This window comes from Lemur catta, chromosome 10 (genome assembly GCF_020740605.2).
Source record: "Lemur catta isolate mLemCat1 chromosome 10, mLemCat1.pri, whole genome shotgun sequence".
NCBI lineage: Eukaryota > Metazoa > Chordata > Mammalia > Primates > Lemuridae > Lemur > Lemur catta.
This window is the reverse complement of record NC_059137.1, coordinates 15139051-15158561: the sequence shown is the minus strand read 5'-3', so window position 1 is coordinate 15158561 and position 19511 is coordinate 15139051. Positions and strand designations below refer to the sequence as shown.

General features: G+C 37.7%; 1 protein-coding gene across 1 annotated transcript; it reads right to left on the bottom strand.

Annotated features, from left to right (window-relative positions):
- Positions 1-1783: 1783 nt before the first annotated feature.
- On the bottom strand, positions 1784-19372 carry PSMD5 (proteasome 26S subunit, non-ATPase 5). The gene is made up of 10 exons (XM_045562789.1): positions 19170-19372; positions 15150-15294; positions 14022-14135; positions 13461-13589; positions 11717-11826; positions 9969-10111; positions 7124-7315; positions 5097-5206; positions 4549-4689; positions 1784-2575 (listed from the first exon to the last, which is right to left on the bottom strand). Exons 1-10 carry the CDS (start codon positions 19340-19342, stop codon positions 2318-2320), a joined length of 1515 nt encoding a protein of 504 aa, XP_045418745.1. The 5' UTR covers positions 19343-19372; the 3' UTR covers positions 1784-2317.
- Between the last annotated feature and the right edge of the window lie 139 nt (positions 19373-19511).

The window sequence follows — 19511 nt, the reverse complement described above, 5'->3', positions numbered from 1 at the left end:
GCTTAATCTAGTCTGCTGTTAAACCCCTCTATTGAATTTTTCACTTCTGTTACAGTATTCTTTAGATCTATGATTTTTGTTTGGTACTTTTTTATACTTTGTCTCTTTGCTGAAGTTTTCAGTTTGCTCTTGCATTTCTGTCTTGACCTTGAGCATCTTTATTTCCATTATTTTGAATTGCTGTCAGTTAAAGCACATTATCTCCCATTCACTTGGGTTAGGTTCTGTAGAATTATCTTGTTCTTTTATTCAGAATGTATTTTCCTGTTTCTTTATTTCCCTTGATTATTTCTGTGCATTAGATAAGACAATTGCCTTTCCCAGACTTGTCAAACTAGCCTTCAGAGATCTCAATTATCTGTCTGCCCAGAGATTTACTTATTTACTTACTTATTTTATGGGTTGTCATCCTATTTCTTACTACAATTTATAACACCTTCTTTGACAATACGTATAGTCCTCGTGGCCCTGGCAAGAGGGCATTCACAAGAACACGATTTAACTTTTGATATTATATTTGAATGAGCAATTATAATCAAGATACATAGGAGAGGGCATCCCTCTGAACTCTGATGTTAAATGAATAAAATCAACATCGTGAAGTAGAATGCTAGTTGCCAGGAGCTGGGGGGAAGAGGGCATGGGGAATAATTGCTTAATGGGTACAGAGTTTCAGTTTTAAAGGTGCAAAGAATTCTGGAGATGATTGTATAGTATTATGAACATATTTAATACCACTGAAATGTACACTTAAAAATGGTTAAGATGGCAAATTTAATGTTATGTATATTTCAACACATTGAAAAAAATGGACAAAAAAATCAACATCATAAATGAGATTAAAGCAAAATTCATTTTTAAAGAGATAGAGTATCTCTCAGGCCATGAAAGACCTGGCCTAATTAGTGATATTAAGAGTAGGGAAAAAGTCAATATTGAAACACAAAAAAAGGAGACTCAGAGTTACTAGAGATGGCAGAGGAAAGATGATCAGTCTTGGGATCAGATAATTCCAGTCACTTCAAAACGATTTTGTTACAGAGCAGGGATGGTTTGTCAACTTCATCATGGCCTAAAAGAAATATCTCTCAATTCTGAACATGTCACTCTGACAACATGTTCACACAAAAACCTCTGAACTGGTGATCTGGTATGCAGAGGTGGGTATAGTTTTTGTCAGTGAAAGATCATCCTTTGTAAATTAATGAGATGGCATCCTGGTTTATACATATTGTCCCTCCTGTTCTGACTCTGGTTAACAGGAGTAAGTTTCCCTCTCTCTAATTGACTCAAGACTGACTTTATGAAGCCGGGCATGGTGGCTCACATGTGTAGTCCCAGTGATTCAGGAGGCTGAGGCAGGAGGATTGCTTGAGGCTAGGAGTTTGAGACCAGCCTCGACATCATAGTGAGACCCCATCTCTAAAAATAAATAAAAACCTACCTGGGTATGGTGGCATACACCTGTAGTCCCAGCTACTTGGGAGGCTGAGGTGGGAGGATTGCTTGAGCCCAGGAGTTCGAGGATGCAGTGAGATATGATTGCACCACTATGCTACAGCCTGGGCAACAGAGCGAGACCCTGTCTCTTAAAAAAAAAAAAAGTGACTTTATTGATATGAAAAATTAAAGGTAAAAACACACCAATAAATAAAATGACAGCTTAAAAACCTTTCTGGTTAGCATGTTATCACTTTCTCTTCTCCCAAACCACCAAAACAGGGTAAAATTCATTGACAAAGAAAAAAAAAATGGCATCAAATGAACGTTATAAACATTTTTTTAGAGATTTTATGTTTATTTTTCAAAATAATAATATTAACAACAAAATCAAAAGACCTTATAAAAAGATTATTCTTAGTATAGAGAACATAATTTTAAGATTCCACACTATTCATTTTTTAAAGACTATATCCAAGACTTTGAGAGTAGAATCAGAAACAGAAAAAGGACCAAAAAGAAAAAAAAAGTGTGATAAAGAGAATTTGGAAACAATTTGGTTCCACTTTATTTGAAGTAGATTTTTTAAATAAGACCGTGTGTCCATAAAAATTTTCTGAGAGAAGAACAAAACTTACATCTTGTTGCAAAGATTAAGACAGTCAAAGGAATCTGAAAAACATTGGTACTTTTATGACTAAGTTTGCCTGCTCTTAATGTATTCCAAACTCCTGGTTCCACTTTGTGTTTCCATGTAGAAATACAACAATGTTGGTGATAAAAGTTATATTAGACACTCCATGATAATTCTGGAGTCAAATGCCTTAGGAGGCATTCTGGTCAAAACACGGTCCTCTATATCACACTCTAGAAGAAATCATTCAGCTCCTTCTACTGCTGTTGTAGAAACAGGTTTCACATAGTATGGACCTTCGCTTAGGTAAGTTCTGAGCCTCAAATAATTTGGGTTCCCAAAGATTTCTGCAATTGTCTTAGAATTGGCAAGTGCTTTCACCAGTTCATATTTGGCATCCTTTGAAGCTTTGTCATGCTCCACAGACCGGTCCATCACATATTCTACAAAACCTGGACTATTAAACATAAGTTTCTGAGCCCAGGGTTGGTTCGCAATGGCCTGAAATGGAAGGCAGAAAAAACACAATTCTCTGAGTCTTAAGAGGTTAAGTGTGTTAGTGGGATGGCACAATACCTGGAAAGAAAGGTGGCAACTGAACCTTTAAAATGTTACACTTTGTCTAAGTTAATTCCCTCCTGAGAATCTAACTCAAGAAAATAAACCTAAATATTAAAAAGCTTTGTATACAAAGATGTTCATCATAGTATGAAAGTTACAATATAAATGTCTAATAATGGGGGAATAGTTAAGTAAATTATGGTATATAGCCATAAAAAATAAACAAACATTAAGAATAATGTTTACAAAGAATAAAGACATTTGTTATATGAATAAAGCAGATCCAAGTTAAATACAAGGCATGATTACAGCAGTGGAAAAATAAAAACAAATACTGGAGTAGAAAAGACTATCCTCAAGACATTCTCATACATGTGCACAGGATGATATTTTCAAGAATATTCATCATAGTATCATTTGTGAGATACTATCTAAATCTTTATTTATAGGAGAATGATACATTGTGGCTATCAATGAAACACTCACTTTCTAATTGCGTCTTGAATATAGATATATTTTAAAAATATAACGTCAAAAAGAAAAAGCAAATTGCAGGATGATATGAAGAGCATGATACTATTTACAAATTAGAAATTTGGGAAATTCAGGACCTCAAGCTCCATCCTAGAACTACTGAGTCAGAATCTACATTTTAACAAGATCTCTAAGAGTAATGCCTGAGAAACACTGGCCTACTTAGTAGCCACGGGTGAAGGGTGGGTTGAAATAAAAATAGTCATCCCAACCCAAAATAAAAAATTATCTCTGTAACTGCAGCCAACTAAGCAGAGGATAAGGTAGAAGAACAAAAACAAAGTAAACTAATAATGAAAATACCAAGCAGGAGCCAAATAGCCACCTCACACAATGACTATTTACAAGGCTGAAGCAGTCTAAAAAAACTATGTTTTTGAAGATGATAGAAATATCTGTATCCTTCAAGACCCATGTATCACACCCTCAGCAAGCCTTCGCTCTTGTCCCTGCCACTCTCCTTGTTCCCTCCCAGTCTAAGCCAAGTATGCTGCCCGAGATCCCATTATTGATAAGATTACTAAAGTGATTACTACACTTCTATGAGCCCAGGCACCATGGTTATGTGCTGGGGCTAGAAAGATAAATCAGATATGGTTCCTACTTTCAACAAACTCTGCTTAACAGGTGAGACAGGTCAATAAATAAACATTTTCAACATATTATAATAAATAAAACACAGAGGTATAATCCTTACCACAGCTATAATTATGTAAGGGAACTGTGCAATTATATTCACTGCCTGGCTCCCTCAATAGACAGGAAGCTACACGAAAGGAAGATTTTTATATGTTTTGTTCACTGTTGTATCCCCTGTACTGAGCAGGAAGGGAAACTCAACAAACATTTGCTGAATGAATGAAGAAATGCAACATACGAAAGGCAATATTGTTTAACTCAACCATGTCAGTTTGGGCAAAGCACGCAAAAGAGATACCTGAGCTAGTACTGGAAGAATAAATGAGGCTAAAAAGCAAAGTTAAGGAAGAGCGTTAGATGCAGAGAGCACAGCAGAAGTCCAGAGACATGAAACAAGCAGTTTAGTATCACTGGAGCATTAAGTGCCAGGGGGGCAATGACAGGAATTAAGGCTCAGGAAGATGACCAGGGCTGGGTCAATAGAGGGTGGCAGATAAGGAGTCTGGAATTAATTCTATGATTCCACAGCACCCTGTTCAAACTTCCAACAGCAACTAATCTTTTACTGACACAGTATGTTTACACACTGACTCCCTCATTAGTCTCTGAGGTGGCAGAAATTATACTTTACGCACATGTGTATCCCCAGAGCATGGCACGGGGATGGGCTCACTGTAAGTACTCATGTGTTGAACTGGCAGAGTCCCGGAAGGACCTATGGATGAGGACAGAATACCTACTGTGAACACTTTTAAGGCAGCACAGTGCAGTTCAGGGAAGGGTTGATTACTGATGCCACGGAAGAGCTCCAGTGGGTCCTGAGATAAAGAGGAGAACCAGGATTCTGTCATCCTCAGTAGGTCATCAGTCTGCTGCTCAGGCTACAGGAAAGAAAAGGAACATCTTATCACAAGGTTAACTTATCTGGAGAAAAGTATTCATGTGGAAGTCAGGAAACCTGGGTTCTGATAACACTCTGTCAATAATTTGCTGTGTGATCTTGGCTAAGTCTGGAGCACTCTTCCTCAAACCCAGCCCAGACCTTTCCCAGTTTTTTCCAGTGAGGTTGATTAAGCAATCTTTAGGATCTCTTCACTTCTAACACTTTATGATTCCATTTTAACTTAAAATTGTCACGTCACTAATGATATATGAGGGTTATCTTCTTTTATTAAAAGAAAGATGACACCTGGTCAATGTTTATATTAACTAGAATTATGTTGACTCATACAGATTTATTCCCCAAAACATACCCCACCGTCCTTCATTAATTTACCAATCTACTTACTGGTAAGTACAGAAGAGATGAAACTGCATCTAAACATCTAATTTTTAGCTCTGTCGAAGCATTCTTTGCTTGATGTCCTATTCTCTTGAGCAAGCGTTCAAAGCGAGTTCCTTTGAAGGATAACAATGAGATTTGTGTGTGTGCGTGGTAAAAAAAAACATAAAATTTACTATTCTAACCATTTATTAAGCATACAGTGCAGTGCATTAAGTACATTCATATTATTGTGCAACCATCACCACCATCCATCTCTAGAACTTTTTCATCAACCCAAAGTGAAACTCTGTACCCATTTAATAATAACTCCCATTCTTCCCTACTTCCATCCCCTGGTAACCACTATTCTACTTCCTGTCTCTATTAATTTGACCATTCTAGGTACCCCATCTAAGTGGAATCATACAGCATTTGTCCTTATGTGTCTGGCTTATTTCAATTAGCATATGGCTGGCAAGGTTCCTCCATGCTGTAGCAGGTGCCAGAATTTCATTCTTTTTAAAGGCTGAGTAGTATTCCATTGTTTGTATACACCACATTTTGTTTATCCATTTGTCTGTCAATGAACATTGGGTTGCTTCCACCTTTTCTATCTATTGTCAATAATGAATGCTGCTATGAACATAGAGTACAACCATCTGTTTGAGTCTCTGCTTTCAGTTTTTTGGGTTATAAACCTAGAAGTGGAATAACTGGATCATATGGTCATCCTATGTTTAATTTTTTGAGCAACTGCCATACTGTTTCCTACAGTAGTTGCACCATTTCACATTTCCACCAGAAAGCACAAGGGTTATAATTTCTTCACATACTAACACTTATTACTTTATGTTGTTTTTAAAAATATAATGACCATTCTAATGGGTGTGAAGTGAAAATGAGATTTTTAGAAGTATGCTTTCATACACTATGATCTCTATTAACCTACATCAACACAAAAATAAGCATGTAGTCAGAGAAAAAGTGACAGGCCTAAAACACAAAATTATGTGCAGTGCAGCATATATAAGGCAAAAGTATGTAGAACTAGAATCAAAAGACCTGGATTTGAGTAGCAGCTGCCCTGTTTGTATGATATTAGAAAATTTTCTTAATTTCTCTGAGTTTCATCTACCTTATCTGTAAAATGAGATTGACAATAGTATGTTCTTCGCAGGACTGTAAAAGGATTATATGTCATAGATAAAAGCACTTAGCCAAGTGCATATAACAAGAATATTAGATGTGATACACAACAGCATATTAATCTTCAACATATATTTCACAAGAGTTTTAAAAATAGTGCTGCATGTACTTTTTTTGTATGTAGAATTCATTATACTGTTAAGATAGTCACAGATGTGCCATGAAAGTGTCTTTCTTAACATAAAATCTTATTACAAACTTTTGTTTCTTTTCCTTCCTTGACATGACAAATATAAAACAAAATTTCATTAAATATTCACACCCCTGAGAAGTAGTTGTTATGCACTTTTTATAAATGACAAAAATGAGGCCTAGAAAAGTGGAGTAAATGAAGTTCAAAAAGCTAAGTCAGGGCCAGGCGTGGTGGTGTGCGCCTGTAGTTCCAGCTACTTGGGAGGGTGAGGCAGGAGGATTACTTGAGCCCAGGAGTTCGAGGTCAGCCTGGGCAATATAGCAAGACTCTATCTCCAACAAACAAACAAACAAACAAACAAAAATCACTAAAAAAATAAAATAAAAACAAAAACTAGTGTTAGACCTGAGTCATGAATCCAATCTTCCGACTCCTGTACCATGGGTACTACTCAAGGAAGACATAAAGGGGAAATAGTGTTTGGTCCAAATTGGTTGGTAGAACCCTAAACAGTGAAAAGTAACAAGAAAAGGTTTCCAGTAGTAATAATTAGAAGACTTTTAGAGATGGGTCCAAGGCCATGGTTAAGAAGATTGCCACCCATAAAATAGTTTCCACAATATAGTTAACCCACCAGCAAATAAATTTATATATTGAACCCTTGTGAAAAATTAAGATACCCCTAAATAAAACCAAGACAAGTCATACCAACCTGTTTTCTGTAAAACCTGTTTCCCTTCAACATTGGATCCTAGGATTCCAACTGTGTCTACTGCTACGCCAATCATGGTGGGGTCCTGACTTTCCATCATTTCAAAGACTTTTTCCACAAAGACTGGGTAACGCTCACAGGTCTGTTGAGCACTATCCATGATAGCCAGGTTTCCAAAAAATTTCACAAAACCTAAAGATATTTACAAAAATATATTTTAGTAGAGGAGCAAGACAGCACAAATTGTAGGCCTTATGTCTTCATAGGAATAGAAATAAGCTGCAGATCAGAAGGAGAAGAAAGGTTAAAATACTGTGTTGCCTGAAAATCAGAGACCACTGGGAGATAATGAAGGACCTGTCATGTGTGGTCCTAAAAGAACAGAAATCCCGGGGTGCCAATGGAGCCGGGTCCAAATATGGAAGTACTGTCATAGGCAAGAGGGAGAACAAAGAACAAGGACCAGTGGATACAAATTCTAGAAAGGCAGGTTTAGAGTCATTATTAGGAAGAAATTTTTAAACAGATACGTTCATCAATAAAATAAGCTAGGCAACCTAAGGAAGGAATAAATCTTCAATTTCTGGAAGTATTCAAGAAAGATGAATCTCAAGCATATCCTAGAATAGAATGGCTGGAGTAGTTCCTATGTTAAAGATTCCAACTCAGAAGTTTGATGAATCTGAAATATACTGTAAATGTCATTAGTAGTATTATTTATATTTCTTTTAAGTGACCTTCAAAAGAAAAATACCCTAATGCTCTAAACGGTACTTAGGTTTCCAGAAAATCAGCGTCAATAGCACATGGCTCCCAGGGCAATAGATTCTAACTCATGAAGGGGCTATGGGTTATCCTCTTTTTTATAAAATTAATCTTTTAAATCAACAAATTAAAAAATTGTATATTTACTGTGTACAATGTATGTATACATAGTGGTATGGCTAACTGGAGTAATTAAAATATACATAATCTCACATCTTTTTTGTAGTGAGAACATTTAAAATCTACTCTTACAAACTTTCAAAAATATGATACACTGTTATTAACTATAGTAACCATGTTGTACAATAGATTTTGAACTTATTCCTCCTACCTGAAATTTTGTATCTTTTGACCAACATCTATCCAGTATCCCCCAACCCAGGCCCTGTAACCACCATTCTAATCTCTACTTCTATGAGTTCAGTTTTTTTAGATTCCACATGTGAGATCATGCAGTATTTGTCTTTTTGTGCATGGTTTATTTAACATAATGTCCTCCAGGTTCACCCATGTTGTTCCAAATGACAGGATTTCCTTCTTTCATAAGGCTAAATAGTATTCCGTTGTGAATACCACATTCATCATCCACTGATGGACACTTAGGCTGATGCTGTATCTTGGCTATTGTGAATAATGTTCTAATAAACATAGGAGTACAGATATGTCTTTGACATACTGATTTCATATCTTTTGGATATATACTCAGTAACAGGATTGATGGATCATATAGTAGTCCTATTTTTAATTTTGTGAGGAACCTCCATACGGTTTACCATAATGGCTATGTACTAATTTATATTCCCACCAACAGTGTGCAAGCGTTCTCTTTTCTCCACATCTTTGTTGATACTTATTATCTTTTGTCTTTTTGATATTAGCTATTCTAATGGGATGGTTTAATTTATATTTCCCTGATGATTATTGATGCTGAGCATTTTGTCATATATCTGTTGGCTATATGTATGTCTTCTTTCAAGAAAAGTCTGTTCAGATCCCTGTGCTTTTTATAATTGGGTTTTCTTGCTACTGAGTTCCTTATATATTTTGGATACTAATCCTTTATCAGGTATATAGTTTGCAAATAATTTCTCCCATTCCATAGGTTGTCTTTTCACTCTGCTGATTGTTTTCTTGGCTGTGCAGAAGCTTTTTAGTTCAATGTAATCCCATGCTTATTTTTGCTTTTGTTGCCTGTGCCATGGTGTCAGCCTACCTCACTGCAACCTCAAATTCCTGGGCTCAAGTGATCTTCCTGCCTCAGCCTCCCAAGTAGCTGGGAGTACAGGTGCACACCATGACGCCTGGCTAATTTTTCTATTTTTAGTAGAGATGGGGTCTCGCTCTTGCTCAGGTTGGTCTCAAACTCCTGAGCTCAAGCAATCCTCCTGCCTCGACCTCCCAGAGTGCTAGGAATATAGGCATGAGCCACCGTACCCGGCCTGTTTTTTAGTTCTAACAGTTTTTTTGGTGGAGTCTTAGGTTTCTATATAAAAGATTATGTCATCTGCAAACAGGGACAAATTCACTTCTACCTTTTTGATTTGGATGCTTTTTATTTCTTTTGCTTGCCTAATTGCTCTGGTTAGAACTTCTTGTACTTTGTTGAATATAAGTGGTAATTGTGGGCATTCCTTGTCTTGTTCCTGAAGAGGAAAAGTTTTCAACTTTACACCATTGAATATGACATTAGCTGTGGGTTTGTCATATTTGGCCTTTATTGTGCTGAGATACATTCCTTCTATACCTAATATGTTGAGACTTTTTAATCATAAAAGAATGTTGAATTTTGCCAAATGCTTTTTCTACATCTACTGAGATGATTATATGGTTTTGTCCTTTCTTCTATTAACGCGGTGTATCACATTTATTGATTTGCATAGGTTGAACCATCCTTGCATCCCTGGGAGAAATCCTACTTGATCAGGATAAATGATTCTTTTAATGTGCTGTTGAATTGGTAGCTATGGATATCTTTTAAAGGCAATCGGCTCAAAGGCAAATAACCCCTGGCCTCCCCTATCAGAGATAACTCAGAAATAAAACATGCATCATCATTTACACAGGCATCAGTGTTTCTTACCTGGCAAATAGAAGCTAGAGAAAGGGTCTGAATCTGCCCCAACAATTATATTAGAAATCTGGTCAATTACTCCTTCTTGAGCAAGGTACTGTCGTCCATGATGAGTATATGCCAGTGATGTCACCATTTCTATACAGGTGGCTCTAAAATGTCAGAAGAACAAAAACAGGATTTTGCATATGATTAGCATAGTTTACAAATTGCTTTCATATAGGTTGTCTTATTTAATTCTTCCCACCAAATTTGAAAGGTCAATAATCTTGGCTCTACTTTTTCATGAGGACATAAGGGTAGACAGCTGCAGTGACTTATCTGGAATCACATTGTTATTATAGACAGAGGTTAGACCTAAATCTTAACCTTCGACTTGAGGCCCAGTATTGTTTCCACTATAACCCAGCTGCCTCCTAGATTTAAAAAAAATTTTGTTTTATTTTGAAATATCAAACATATGAAAAAGTAAAGAGAATAGTACAATAAGCCCCATGTACCCATAACCCTGATTTTATAGATATCAAGATTTTGCTTTACTTCTTTCATATTTTTTTCCCATTTTGTGCTGAACTATTTTACAGCAAATCCTAGTCATCTTGCACACTTCATTTACCCCGGCATACTTCAGTATGCATCTCTAAAAACCATAAATATTTCCTCACATAATTATGATGCCACCATCACATATTAGAAAATAACAATTCTTTACTATCATCTAATATCTAACATCCATGATCAAATATAATGATCTTAAAAAGTATTTTTACAGTTAATCCTGGAGCATTTTAACTGACCATTTGCAGGTATTTTCCTATATCACAAAATTTAATATAAGGCTAAAAAAAATTGACAAAATTAATTTTCTCATTAGGTTAAGATACTCAAATGCTTTGAAACAATGTAAACTAGTGTCTGATTTATGCATATGGATTTAACAAATTAGCCACATGTAAAGAACATAGGATAATCCGAAAACCATTTAAGAAAAATAAAAACTATATACATAAAGGTAACTATTATAACGCTATTATAACAGCAAAATATTTGAAGCAAGCCAAGTGTTCAGGAGTGAGGAAGTATTAATAAGCTGTGTTATATTAACAAGGAAATATTTGGCAGATATTACAGGGGATTTAGGGAGGTAGGGGAATAAGCGCTGGAAGATATTGGAATTAACATTTCTTTGAGGACTTATGTTAGCCATTGTATTGGTTTCTATGGTCAAATCACTTAATCCTCACAATATCTTCGTTGTAGAGTTGTTATTGTACCATCTGAGAGATGAGGAAACCAAGGTATAGAAAGATTACAATAATTTTTTCAAGGTCAAACAGCTAATAAGTAACAGAGAGGTATGTAAGCCCAAGTCTTTCTCGTTTGTAAAAGCCCATGTTTTTTTCTATCATGCTATAGTGCTGCTATTTAACAATGCCAAAAAATGCATGATAAAATGTTAAGTAATATAAAATCGCATCTACTATGTGACTGCAACATTTTAAGAGCACACATGTCTAGGGACAGGGAACACAGTCACTTGAAAGTAGCGAATTGTGGGGTTTTTCCCAAGTTCCAATATGTCGTCATGATATAACTTGAGCAACTTTCTAAAGGTCCCTCCTTCAGGACACACATCAGTCATGAGATGACAACCCAGGCACAGGCTCTAATAGGGAAAACCATGGTAAGTCCCAAGGTTGCTTCCTGACCCTTCAAAAGAGGACATTTTGCTTTAAGAGCTCTCTAAGTCAACATACCTGACTAGCACATCCTCACCAGTCAGTTCTCTCAGGAGCTGGGTTACCAATCCACTTGTGGTACAGTAGTTTAAAGATTCTGGTGACACAGAAGAAATCTCTACAATTAGCTGAAGGAAAAGAACAGAAAAAGCAAAAAAGGTCAAAACAGCTCCACATCTGATAGATCTCATTTTAAGTTAAATGCAGGACTAGGTATTAATACTTTATATAATTGAATTTTTATAATAAAAATCTGTTATTTGTCTCTTCAAGTACAAACACTTCACTGAACACGTAAGAAATTACTTTGGCACAGAAATGTTGCATTATATCTGGGTTTATCAGCACTTTTTCCCCCAAGAAACCATCAATCAGGGTACAAAAAACTGAATCAGCAACAACAAACCGATTTTAAAAACCATTCATTCATTCATGGATTCTGTTAAGTCACTCAATTACCATTCATTCATTCATGCATTGTTAGTCACTCACTCAATCACTGTTCATTAATTCATGCATTCTGTTACTCACTCACTCACTCACTCACTCAGCAAGCACAGCCTGAGGGCTTACTGAGAAATATAGGAAGACACTAAAGGGTTTTAAGCAAAAAAGTGACAGAATCAGAGTTGGATTTTTAAAAGATCACTCTGACTGCACGTGAAGACAGACTAAAGATCTATCTTAGTGGATAAGGGGAGACCAGTTTGGATGCAAATACAGTATCCAGGTGAGTAACACTTGTAGGTTAGTCTAGGGTGGTGGTAGCTATAACAATGAAGAGAAACGCATGGGTTTGAGTAAAATCATGATGACTGAATGGATATGTGGCAGAAAAACAAAGCCTCCGAAAGAATGAGGACAAGGTCTAATATCCAACTACGTGTACTGTAAGACACGGCCAGTTTGTTGCTGTTATTTTTTATTGGAGGCACAGGGTGAATGGGAAAGATCAGGAATTTGTTTTGAACATGTGTGTGGGGCCTAGAATAGGTCCAAGAGGGTAAGAGTGAGTAAGCAGTTGGATATAAAGGTCTGAGCTCAGAGGAAAGGTCTCAGTTGGAAATTTGCATTTGAGAATCATCAGCACAGGTGGGAACTGAAATCCTAAGATGAATAAAATTGCCTAAGAGTGAGTATAGAGTACAGTGAAAGCAGGGCTTGGAATTTCGCTTCATGAACTCCAACAATTAAAGGTTCAATAAAGGATAATGAGCCAGGAGACCGAGAAGAAACAGAAGAAAAAGGAAGACCAGGGTAGTGTGGTATCAAGACATGCAAAGTAAGAAAGTATTCTAAAGGGGGAATTAGAATGCAGAGAGTTCCAGTTTGAATAGGCAACCTATTAAGTGTTCAGACTTGGGTCAATTGCTCCATCAATAGTGATGTTAATGATTATAACATAAAGTTTACTGTGAGAATTAAAGACAATATATGTGAGGATTTTAGAATAGTGCTTAGTACAAAGCGGGTGCAAACAAGAGCCATTTCTTCTTTTTACTACTACTACTACTAATTTTTTCAAAGTCTGGTTTCAATGTTATCTCCTCTGTTGTAACACTTATACTGTGCTGTGAATATTTTTATATGACTATCTCACACACTAAGCTGGGAATGCATCCCTATATTCCCAGTACCTAGCATAGGGCCTAACACAGATCATATACTCAACGAATGCATGTTAAACGAGCCGTCTTGCCTGCCAATGTAAGCCTACTGAAAACTGCTTTGTAAGCAACAGAAAGTACGCTTTTAGTCTTACCTCATATACCCTGTATCGAACAATATCATTTGTTTTCATTACACTTTTCAAATCATCCAGGAGATTGCTTTCAAATAAAGCCTCCAATCCAGCCTGGGTTAGTGATATTCTTGACAGGGATTTGATGGCCTTATAAGGAAAGAAAATATCTCCTAAGTCACAAAAATACAGAACATTAATATCTACTTAAGATTGATATGAAAATTCGTGCACGAATGCACCTTGCCCAATGAGCATTCACTATGTTTTAGCTATTGTTTATAATTGAACAAGATACAGGTATTCCTGACAGAATATAGATTATGCAAGTTTTGCCTCTTATCAAGCAATCCAATGTACGCCCTATCATGGATACTATAGATATGTTATGTCCTAGAAAATAGAAGGGGTTTATTAAAATTTGACAACCATTTATTTATTTGATACCATATACATGAGGTTGCAAATTCAGTTACACAAACCATTCATTCTAAACCCTTACCTCAATTCAGCAGACCTTTCTATGTCTTTTAGGACACTGAGGTCTTTGCATATTCAAGTTGATGATTCTAGCAGACTTACCGCTTTAGCAACTGATAAATTCTCTCCACCAATGCAATAAACAACTTGTTTTAGTAATTCAGCATTATTTAGAATCTCAGTAACAGCATCAGAATTTTCAACAATTCTTCCAACCTGAAAGAAAAAAATCAATCAGAAACATTCTTCCAAAGTAGGGCAACATGTGAACACATGGTAGTCAGATTTCCTTAGTGCAGTTCTTTTAGGAGTTAGTGATTACAGCTATAAGACAAGTCATTAAAAATTCAAAATGACCCAAATTTACTAAGCCAAACACACATGTGGTGTAGTTACATTTTTAAAAGGAAAGAAAAAAAAAGTGGGTAAAGAGGTGAGACAGCTCATTGAGTGAAAACAATACAAACCCTAGTTTTGTCTATTTCTAGTTGCATTGACCTTAGGCAAATTAAATAACTTCACTGAGGCTAATTTCTTATCTGTAAAATCAGAATACAATACTTAATTCGACCATGGCTATGAAGATTAAATGAGACTGAATAGGTAAGGCAAGTACTACAGTGTTCGACACATAAATGGTCAATGAATAAATCAATACTTTCCACCTTTTTATTGAAAACATTTTAGAGGAGAAAAGGAAAAGCAGTAGTTCAGTATCTACTGGGTAACTAACTGCCTAGCACCTAACATTTTAACAAGATAATCCTTACCAGCAGTTCTTCACTCAAATAGTAGGATGTTTTTGGTTACCAGGTTGATAAGAATTACTGTCTTAACTGTTGGTTTACTGACCTTTAGCACTTTATGACCAAAAGCACTTAGCTCATGCCACTGTAAGAGGACCTAACATAGCAGAGTAGCTGTTTGAATATACAAGAATCTTTTCCTCTAGACTAGCAGCTCCTTGAAGGAAAGCAAAATATTCTATTTATCTTGGCAACTCCAACAGCATATGGCAGCATACCTGGCATGTAAAAGGAACTCAGATGGTACTTAATGGAACTTCTTACTTCAGCTTGTATCTCCCAGGTTATAGTCAGCTATGTACAGGGACAGAGAGAGAGACTGTATTCTCTTCGTCTCTCTGTCTTTGACACCCAGCACAGAACTTGGCCCACAGCAGGTGATCAATGTTGATTCCTTCTTGTATGTACTAGTAAAATTTCATACCTGAGAAAGAGTGAGGATCTTTACAGAATCATCGGGGTGAGTTAATCCCCTCTGCAGGTCAACTTTGAGGTTCCGGGCCACATGAATTGGCTCCATAGCTTGGAGCAGTCTCTCCAGAATGGATACACACAAAGTAGTCTTTTCCCTAAAGGAGACACCATAGATCTCATTAGTTCATGCCCTGCCAGATAGGAAGTAACAATCTAATAATATCTGAAGCTTAGCTCAATGAGGATCTCCTCCATACAGACTTCTTTTAAAAACAGCAGCCTTTACACACTTATTAAACATTCCCTAAGTACCTATTACATGCCACGCCTATGCTGGGACTACAAAGAATAAGATATATTCTCTAGCCTCAAGGAGCTCAGTCTAATGAAAAATATAGAAAAGTAAAAAAAGTAACTGTACTCTAGGTAGATAAATGCTATAGGCTAGGGCTAGAAGCTATGGGAGCTTAAAAAAGAAGATAAGGGGTTGGGCACAGTGGCTCATATCTATAATCGTAGCACTTTGAAAGATGGAGGCGAGAGGATAGCTTGAGGTCAGGAGTTGGAGACCAGCCTGACCAAGAGTGAGACCCCCATCTCTACAAAACACAGGAAAAATTAGGTGAGTGTCATGGCACATGCTTGTCGTCCCAGCTACTCAGGAGGATCGCTTGAGCCCATGAGTTTGAGGTTTCAGTGAGCTATCATGACAACACCACTGCACTCTAGCCTGGGTGACAGAGTAAGACCCTATCTCCAAAAAAAAAAGAACAACGAAAAAAAGAACACAAAGTATGGGGAAGACTTCCCAGAAGGGTAACATCTAAGCTAAATTTTAAGAAAAAGTACCAGTTATCTAGAAGAAAGGTATTCCAGGTAAAGGGAGTAGAAGCAGACGAAAAGGCACAGAGGAATGAGACACAGTACTATACTTTCAAGGAACCCACATGACTGGGGTCAGAATGAAGGAGATGGGGGGAGAAGGTGAAAGAGTGAGATGAATGGCAAGAAATGAAACTGGAAAGATGCACAGAAGCCAGATTCTGACAAGTCTTTTATGTCATGCTTGCAATTTAGACTTTTTTTCCAGAAAATCAATGGCAAACCATGAAGTGGTTTTAAACAGAGAAGTAAAATGATGAGATATGACTTACAGAAATCACTCTGCATAAATGTTAGAGAAAGAATTTTCAACTATAAGACAGTTAATGGTGAGAGGTGATAAAAGAGAGAAGCAGAGGAGTAGCAATGGGGATGGGAAGAAGAGGGAAAAGATTCAAAAGCTATTAAAGAGAACCTGATGACTACTAGTTGTAGATACAGATGTTTCAAGAACCATTTCCCCTTCTGATGCTTGTTGAAGTCGGAATAAAAGAAAAAACCATTTCCTTAAAAAAAAAAAAAGAACAAAAAAAGAACAATTTCCTTGTCTCTTAACAGACAGTACAAACAAATGCGCTAATATACTGCTAATAGGAGCATACAACTAAATTGGTACAATCTTTCTAGAAGGTGATTAATCAATACAAATCAAAGGCCTTAAAATTGAACATATCCTTTTATCTTACGGATTCCACATTGCATAACTGAGCCAAAGGGAATATTAAGGATGTTTTTCCACCCAAGATAATGGAAAACATGTTTATACAAAAATTTGTACACTAATACAGCAGTGGAAAAAACCCAAATGTCCAACTCATGAATGGATAAATATATGTGATATACCCACACCATGGCATATTATGCAGCCATAAAAAGGAATGAAGTACTGACACATACCACAACATGAACAAATCTTAAAAATACTATGCTGAGTGAAAGAAGCCAGACACAAAAGGCTTCGTTTAGAATGATTCTATTTATATGGAATGTCCAGAATAGACATCCATAGAGACAGAAAGTGCCCCTGCCTTCACAGAATTTACAAACTAGAAATAAACACACAGAAAGCTATAATGCAAGACAATAGTGCCAAGTATCATCAACAGAAATAATGATAATGTTCTTTAAGAGATCTGAGGAGTAGTACTTTCAACTGGAATAATCGAGAAAACTTTTTGGAGGGTATGGCACATCACTGGGGCCTAAAAGGATGGATAGAATACGGATAGATGGGGGGGCACTTCAGTTAGAAGGACTGGTATGAATAAAGTTAGGAAAGTGCAAATCATACTTAAGGCAAAGTAAGTGATGTCACATGGTAGCTGGAGCAGATGCAAAGAAGTGGAGTGGAGGAAAAAGATAAGGCTGGAAAAGTAGGATGGAATATACTGTAAAGGGTCCAAATGCCAGACTAAAAAGTCATAATTTTACACCACAGGCAACGGGAAACCATGGAAAAGATGTGTGCCACCTGACCTGAGAAGTTTGTGGTTGCAGGGTGGGAAAGACTCACTTGAAAAGGACCCTAAGAGGTAATGAGAAGTCAGACTAATATTATGCAACTAGCAAGAGGGAAAGAATGAGGGCCTGAATAAAAAGGGGGCAAATAAAGATCTCACAGGCAGATCTGAATAATGTTAACTAATAGATTTAATGAATGGAGAACACTTATGACAAAGGAAGTACTCATAGAAGGTCAGACCCAAGAAAGCCCTTCGAAATCATCCAACGTTTCATTATTTTTTCAAGTAATAAGGTCATTTTAAAATTTCTGGATCAGAAATATTTCAAAACTCTTTGAAATGATCAAATTATCAAATACAAAGTATTTTTAATCAAACACTAAGGATGTGTAAAAAAATCAAAGGTAAAAGTTACTCTCCTACCAGTTTAAGACCCACTTCCATATTAATAGTTTCTGGTGTATCTTTGTAGGTATTCCCAATGTTACACATGCCTCTGTGTGTCTGTGTGAAGGTGGAGGATTATAATCCTTTTTAAAAATTCCAAGATAAAATTATAGAGTCATAAACTTCTGCAATTTTCTTTTTTCATTCAACATATATTAGAGATTTCTCCATGTCAACATATATAGATCTACCTCAGTATGTTAAATAACTGCATCATGCTACATAGTAATATCCCATAATTTGTTTAGAATCCCCTGTTAACGGATCTTTAGATTGTTTCTAGTGTTTTGGTGTCACATACCATCTGTTATGAATATTCCTGTATATATTGTTGTAGGGTCCCCTAGTCCCCTTCCTCTTTGTGTCCTGAATGAAAATTACAGAGTGCCTTGACTACTATGGACACAGCCAGCAAGCTTGAGCCCAAACCTGGGCCTTGAACATTCCTAGGCACTAATAAAGGTATCTGGGTTGTTGCTCAAAACACTGAAAGTAACTGGCCCCAGCCCTAAGCCAAATGCCTTTAAGGCCACATAAACTCCATATTCCCCCTCGCTGCGGACATACCAGGGCAGAACATCACTTTTCTCTCGCTGTCCCGAGGACTGCTGCAGCCCTCTGTTAGTAAGTTCCTTTAGTAAATGCTCTGCACTGATCACCCTGGCGTTTAGTGCTTTTTTCTTTAGAACCCCAAGCCGCCATATCAAGGGAAGGTCTGGAGCACTCCCTGGTGGGAACGCCCCTGCCGCCGCTTTTGGGGCGATTCCAGCCGCAGGTTCCAAAGGACAAGACTGTACATTTTGTGTAAGAATACCTGTACTAAATCCCTGTAACAAGAGTGACTGGATCAAAAGGTATGCGAACTTAAAATGTTGATGGTTCTTGCCACACTATCAGGGTAGGATCCCTTTAGAAGAGAGAAACAGTCAAGAACTTGTACGCAAGGATGTGGAGTCTTTTTTGTAAGTGGACAACCTTGCCATCCTCCTCCAATTCATATTTCAAGGAGAAGGCAGTAAGGCCAGGCGACGGGAGAAAACTGACCCAGGGGCACCCTCACAGGCTCGGCCTGAAACCCGTCTCTTGTCTCTCAGCCCAGGGTCCTTCGCTCTCTGCAATTTCGGCTATTTTCCAACTTCCCTGTGACTGAGGAAAGCACTGCCCTCGCCCCCAACCACCCTCCTGGCCACACACAGGGGTGCCGCTCTGTCCCCGCTCAAGCTCCAGGGTCCTCTCACCGGTGGTTCTCGTTGAGCAGGGAGAAAAGCGGACCAAGGCGCAGCTCCGCCGCTTGCTCGCGAAGCTCGCTGAGCGGCACCGACTGCAGCACCGAGTGAAGCGCACGCAGCTCCTCCAGGGGCGCTTCCAGCCTCGCCACCTCCCTCAGCAGCGCCAAAGCCTGGGCCGCCATCTTGCCCTCCCCCCGCCCACGCGAGGGCTGACCCGCCGGCCCAGTTCTTGGGGCGCCTCTTCGAGTCTCGCGAGATCTGCTGATCCCAGCCTCCCTGACCCCGAGAGTGCTACGGAGCTGCAAGCCTCGCGAGAAAGGTCCATTTAGGGCCGAGACAACGGTAGCCAGT

Excerpts from the sequence above, each read along its gene's own strand:
- PSMD5 (XM_045562789.1), bottom strand. The coding sequence starts at position 19,342 with ATGGCGGCCCAGGCTTTGGCGCTGCTGAGGGAGGTGGCGAGGCTGGAA. Across the intron at positions 4,690-5,096 it reads CATCTCTTCTGTACTTACCA|CCTGAGCAGCAGACTGATGA; the intron begins GTAAGTAGATTG and ends TCTTTCCTGTAG. Across the intron at positions 2,576-4,548 it reads CTGCCTTAAAAGTGTTCACA|GCCATTGCGAACCAACCCTG; the intron begins GTAGGTATTCTG and ends CTTCCATTTCAG.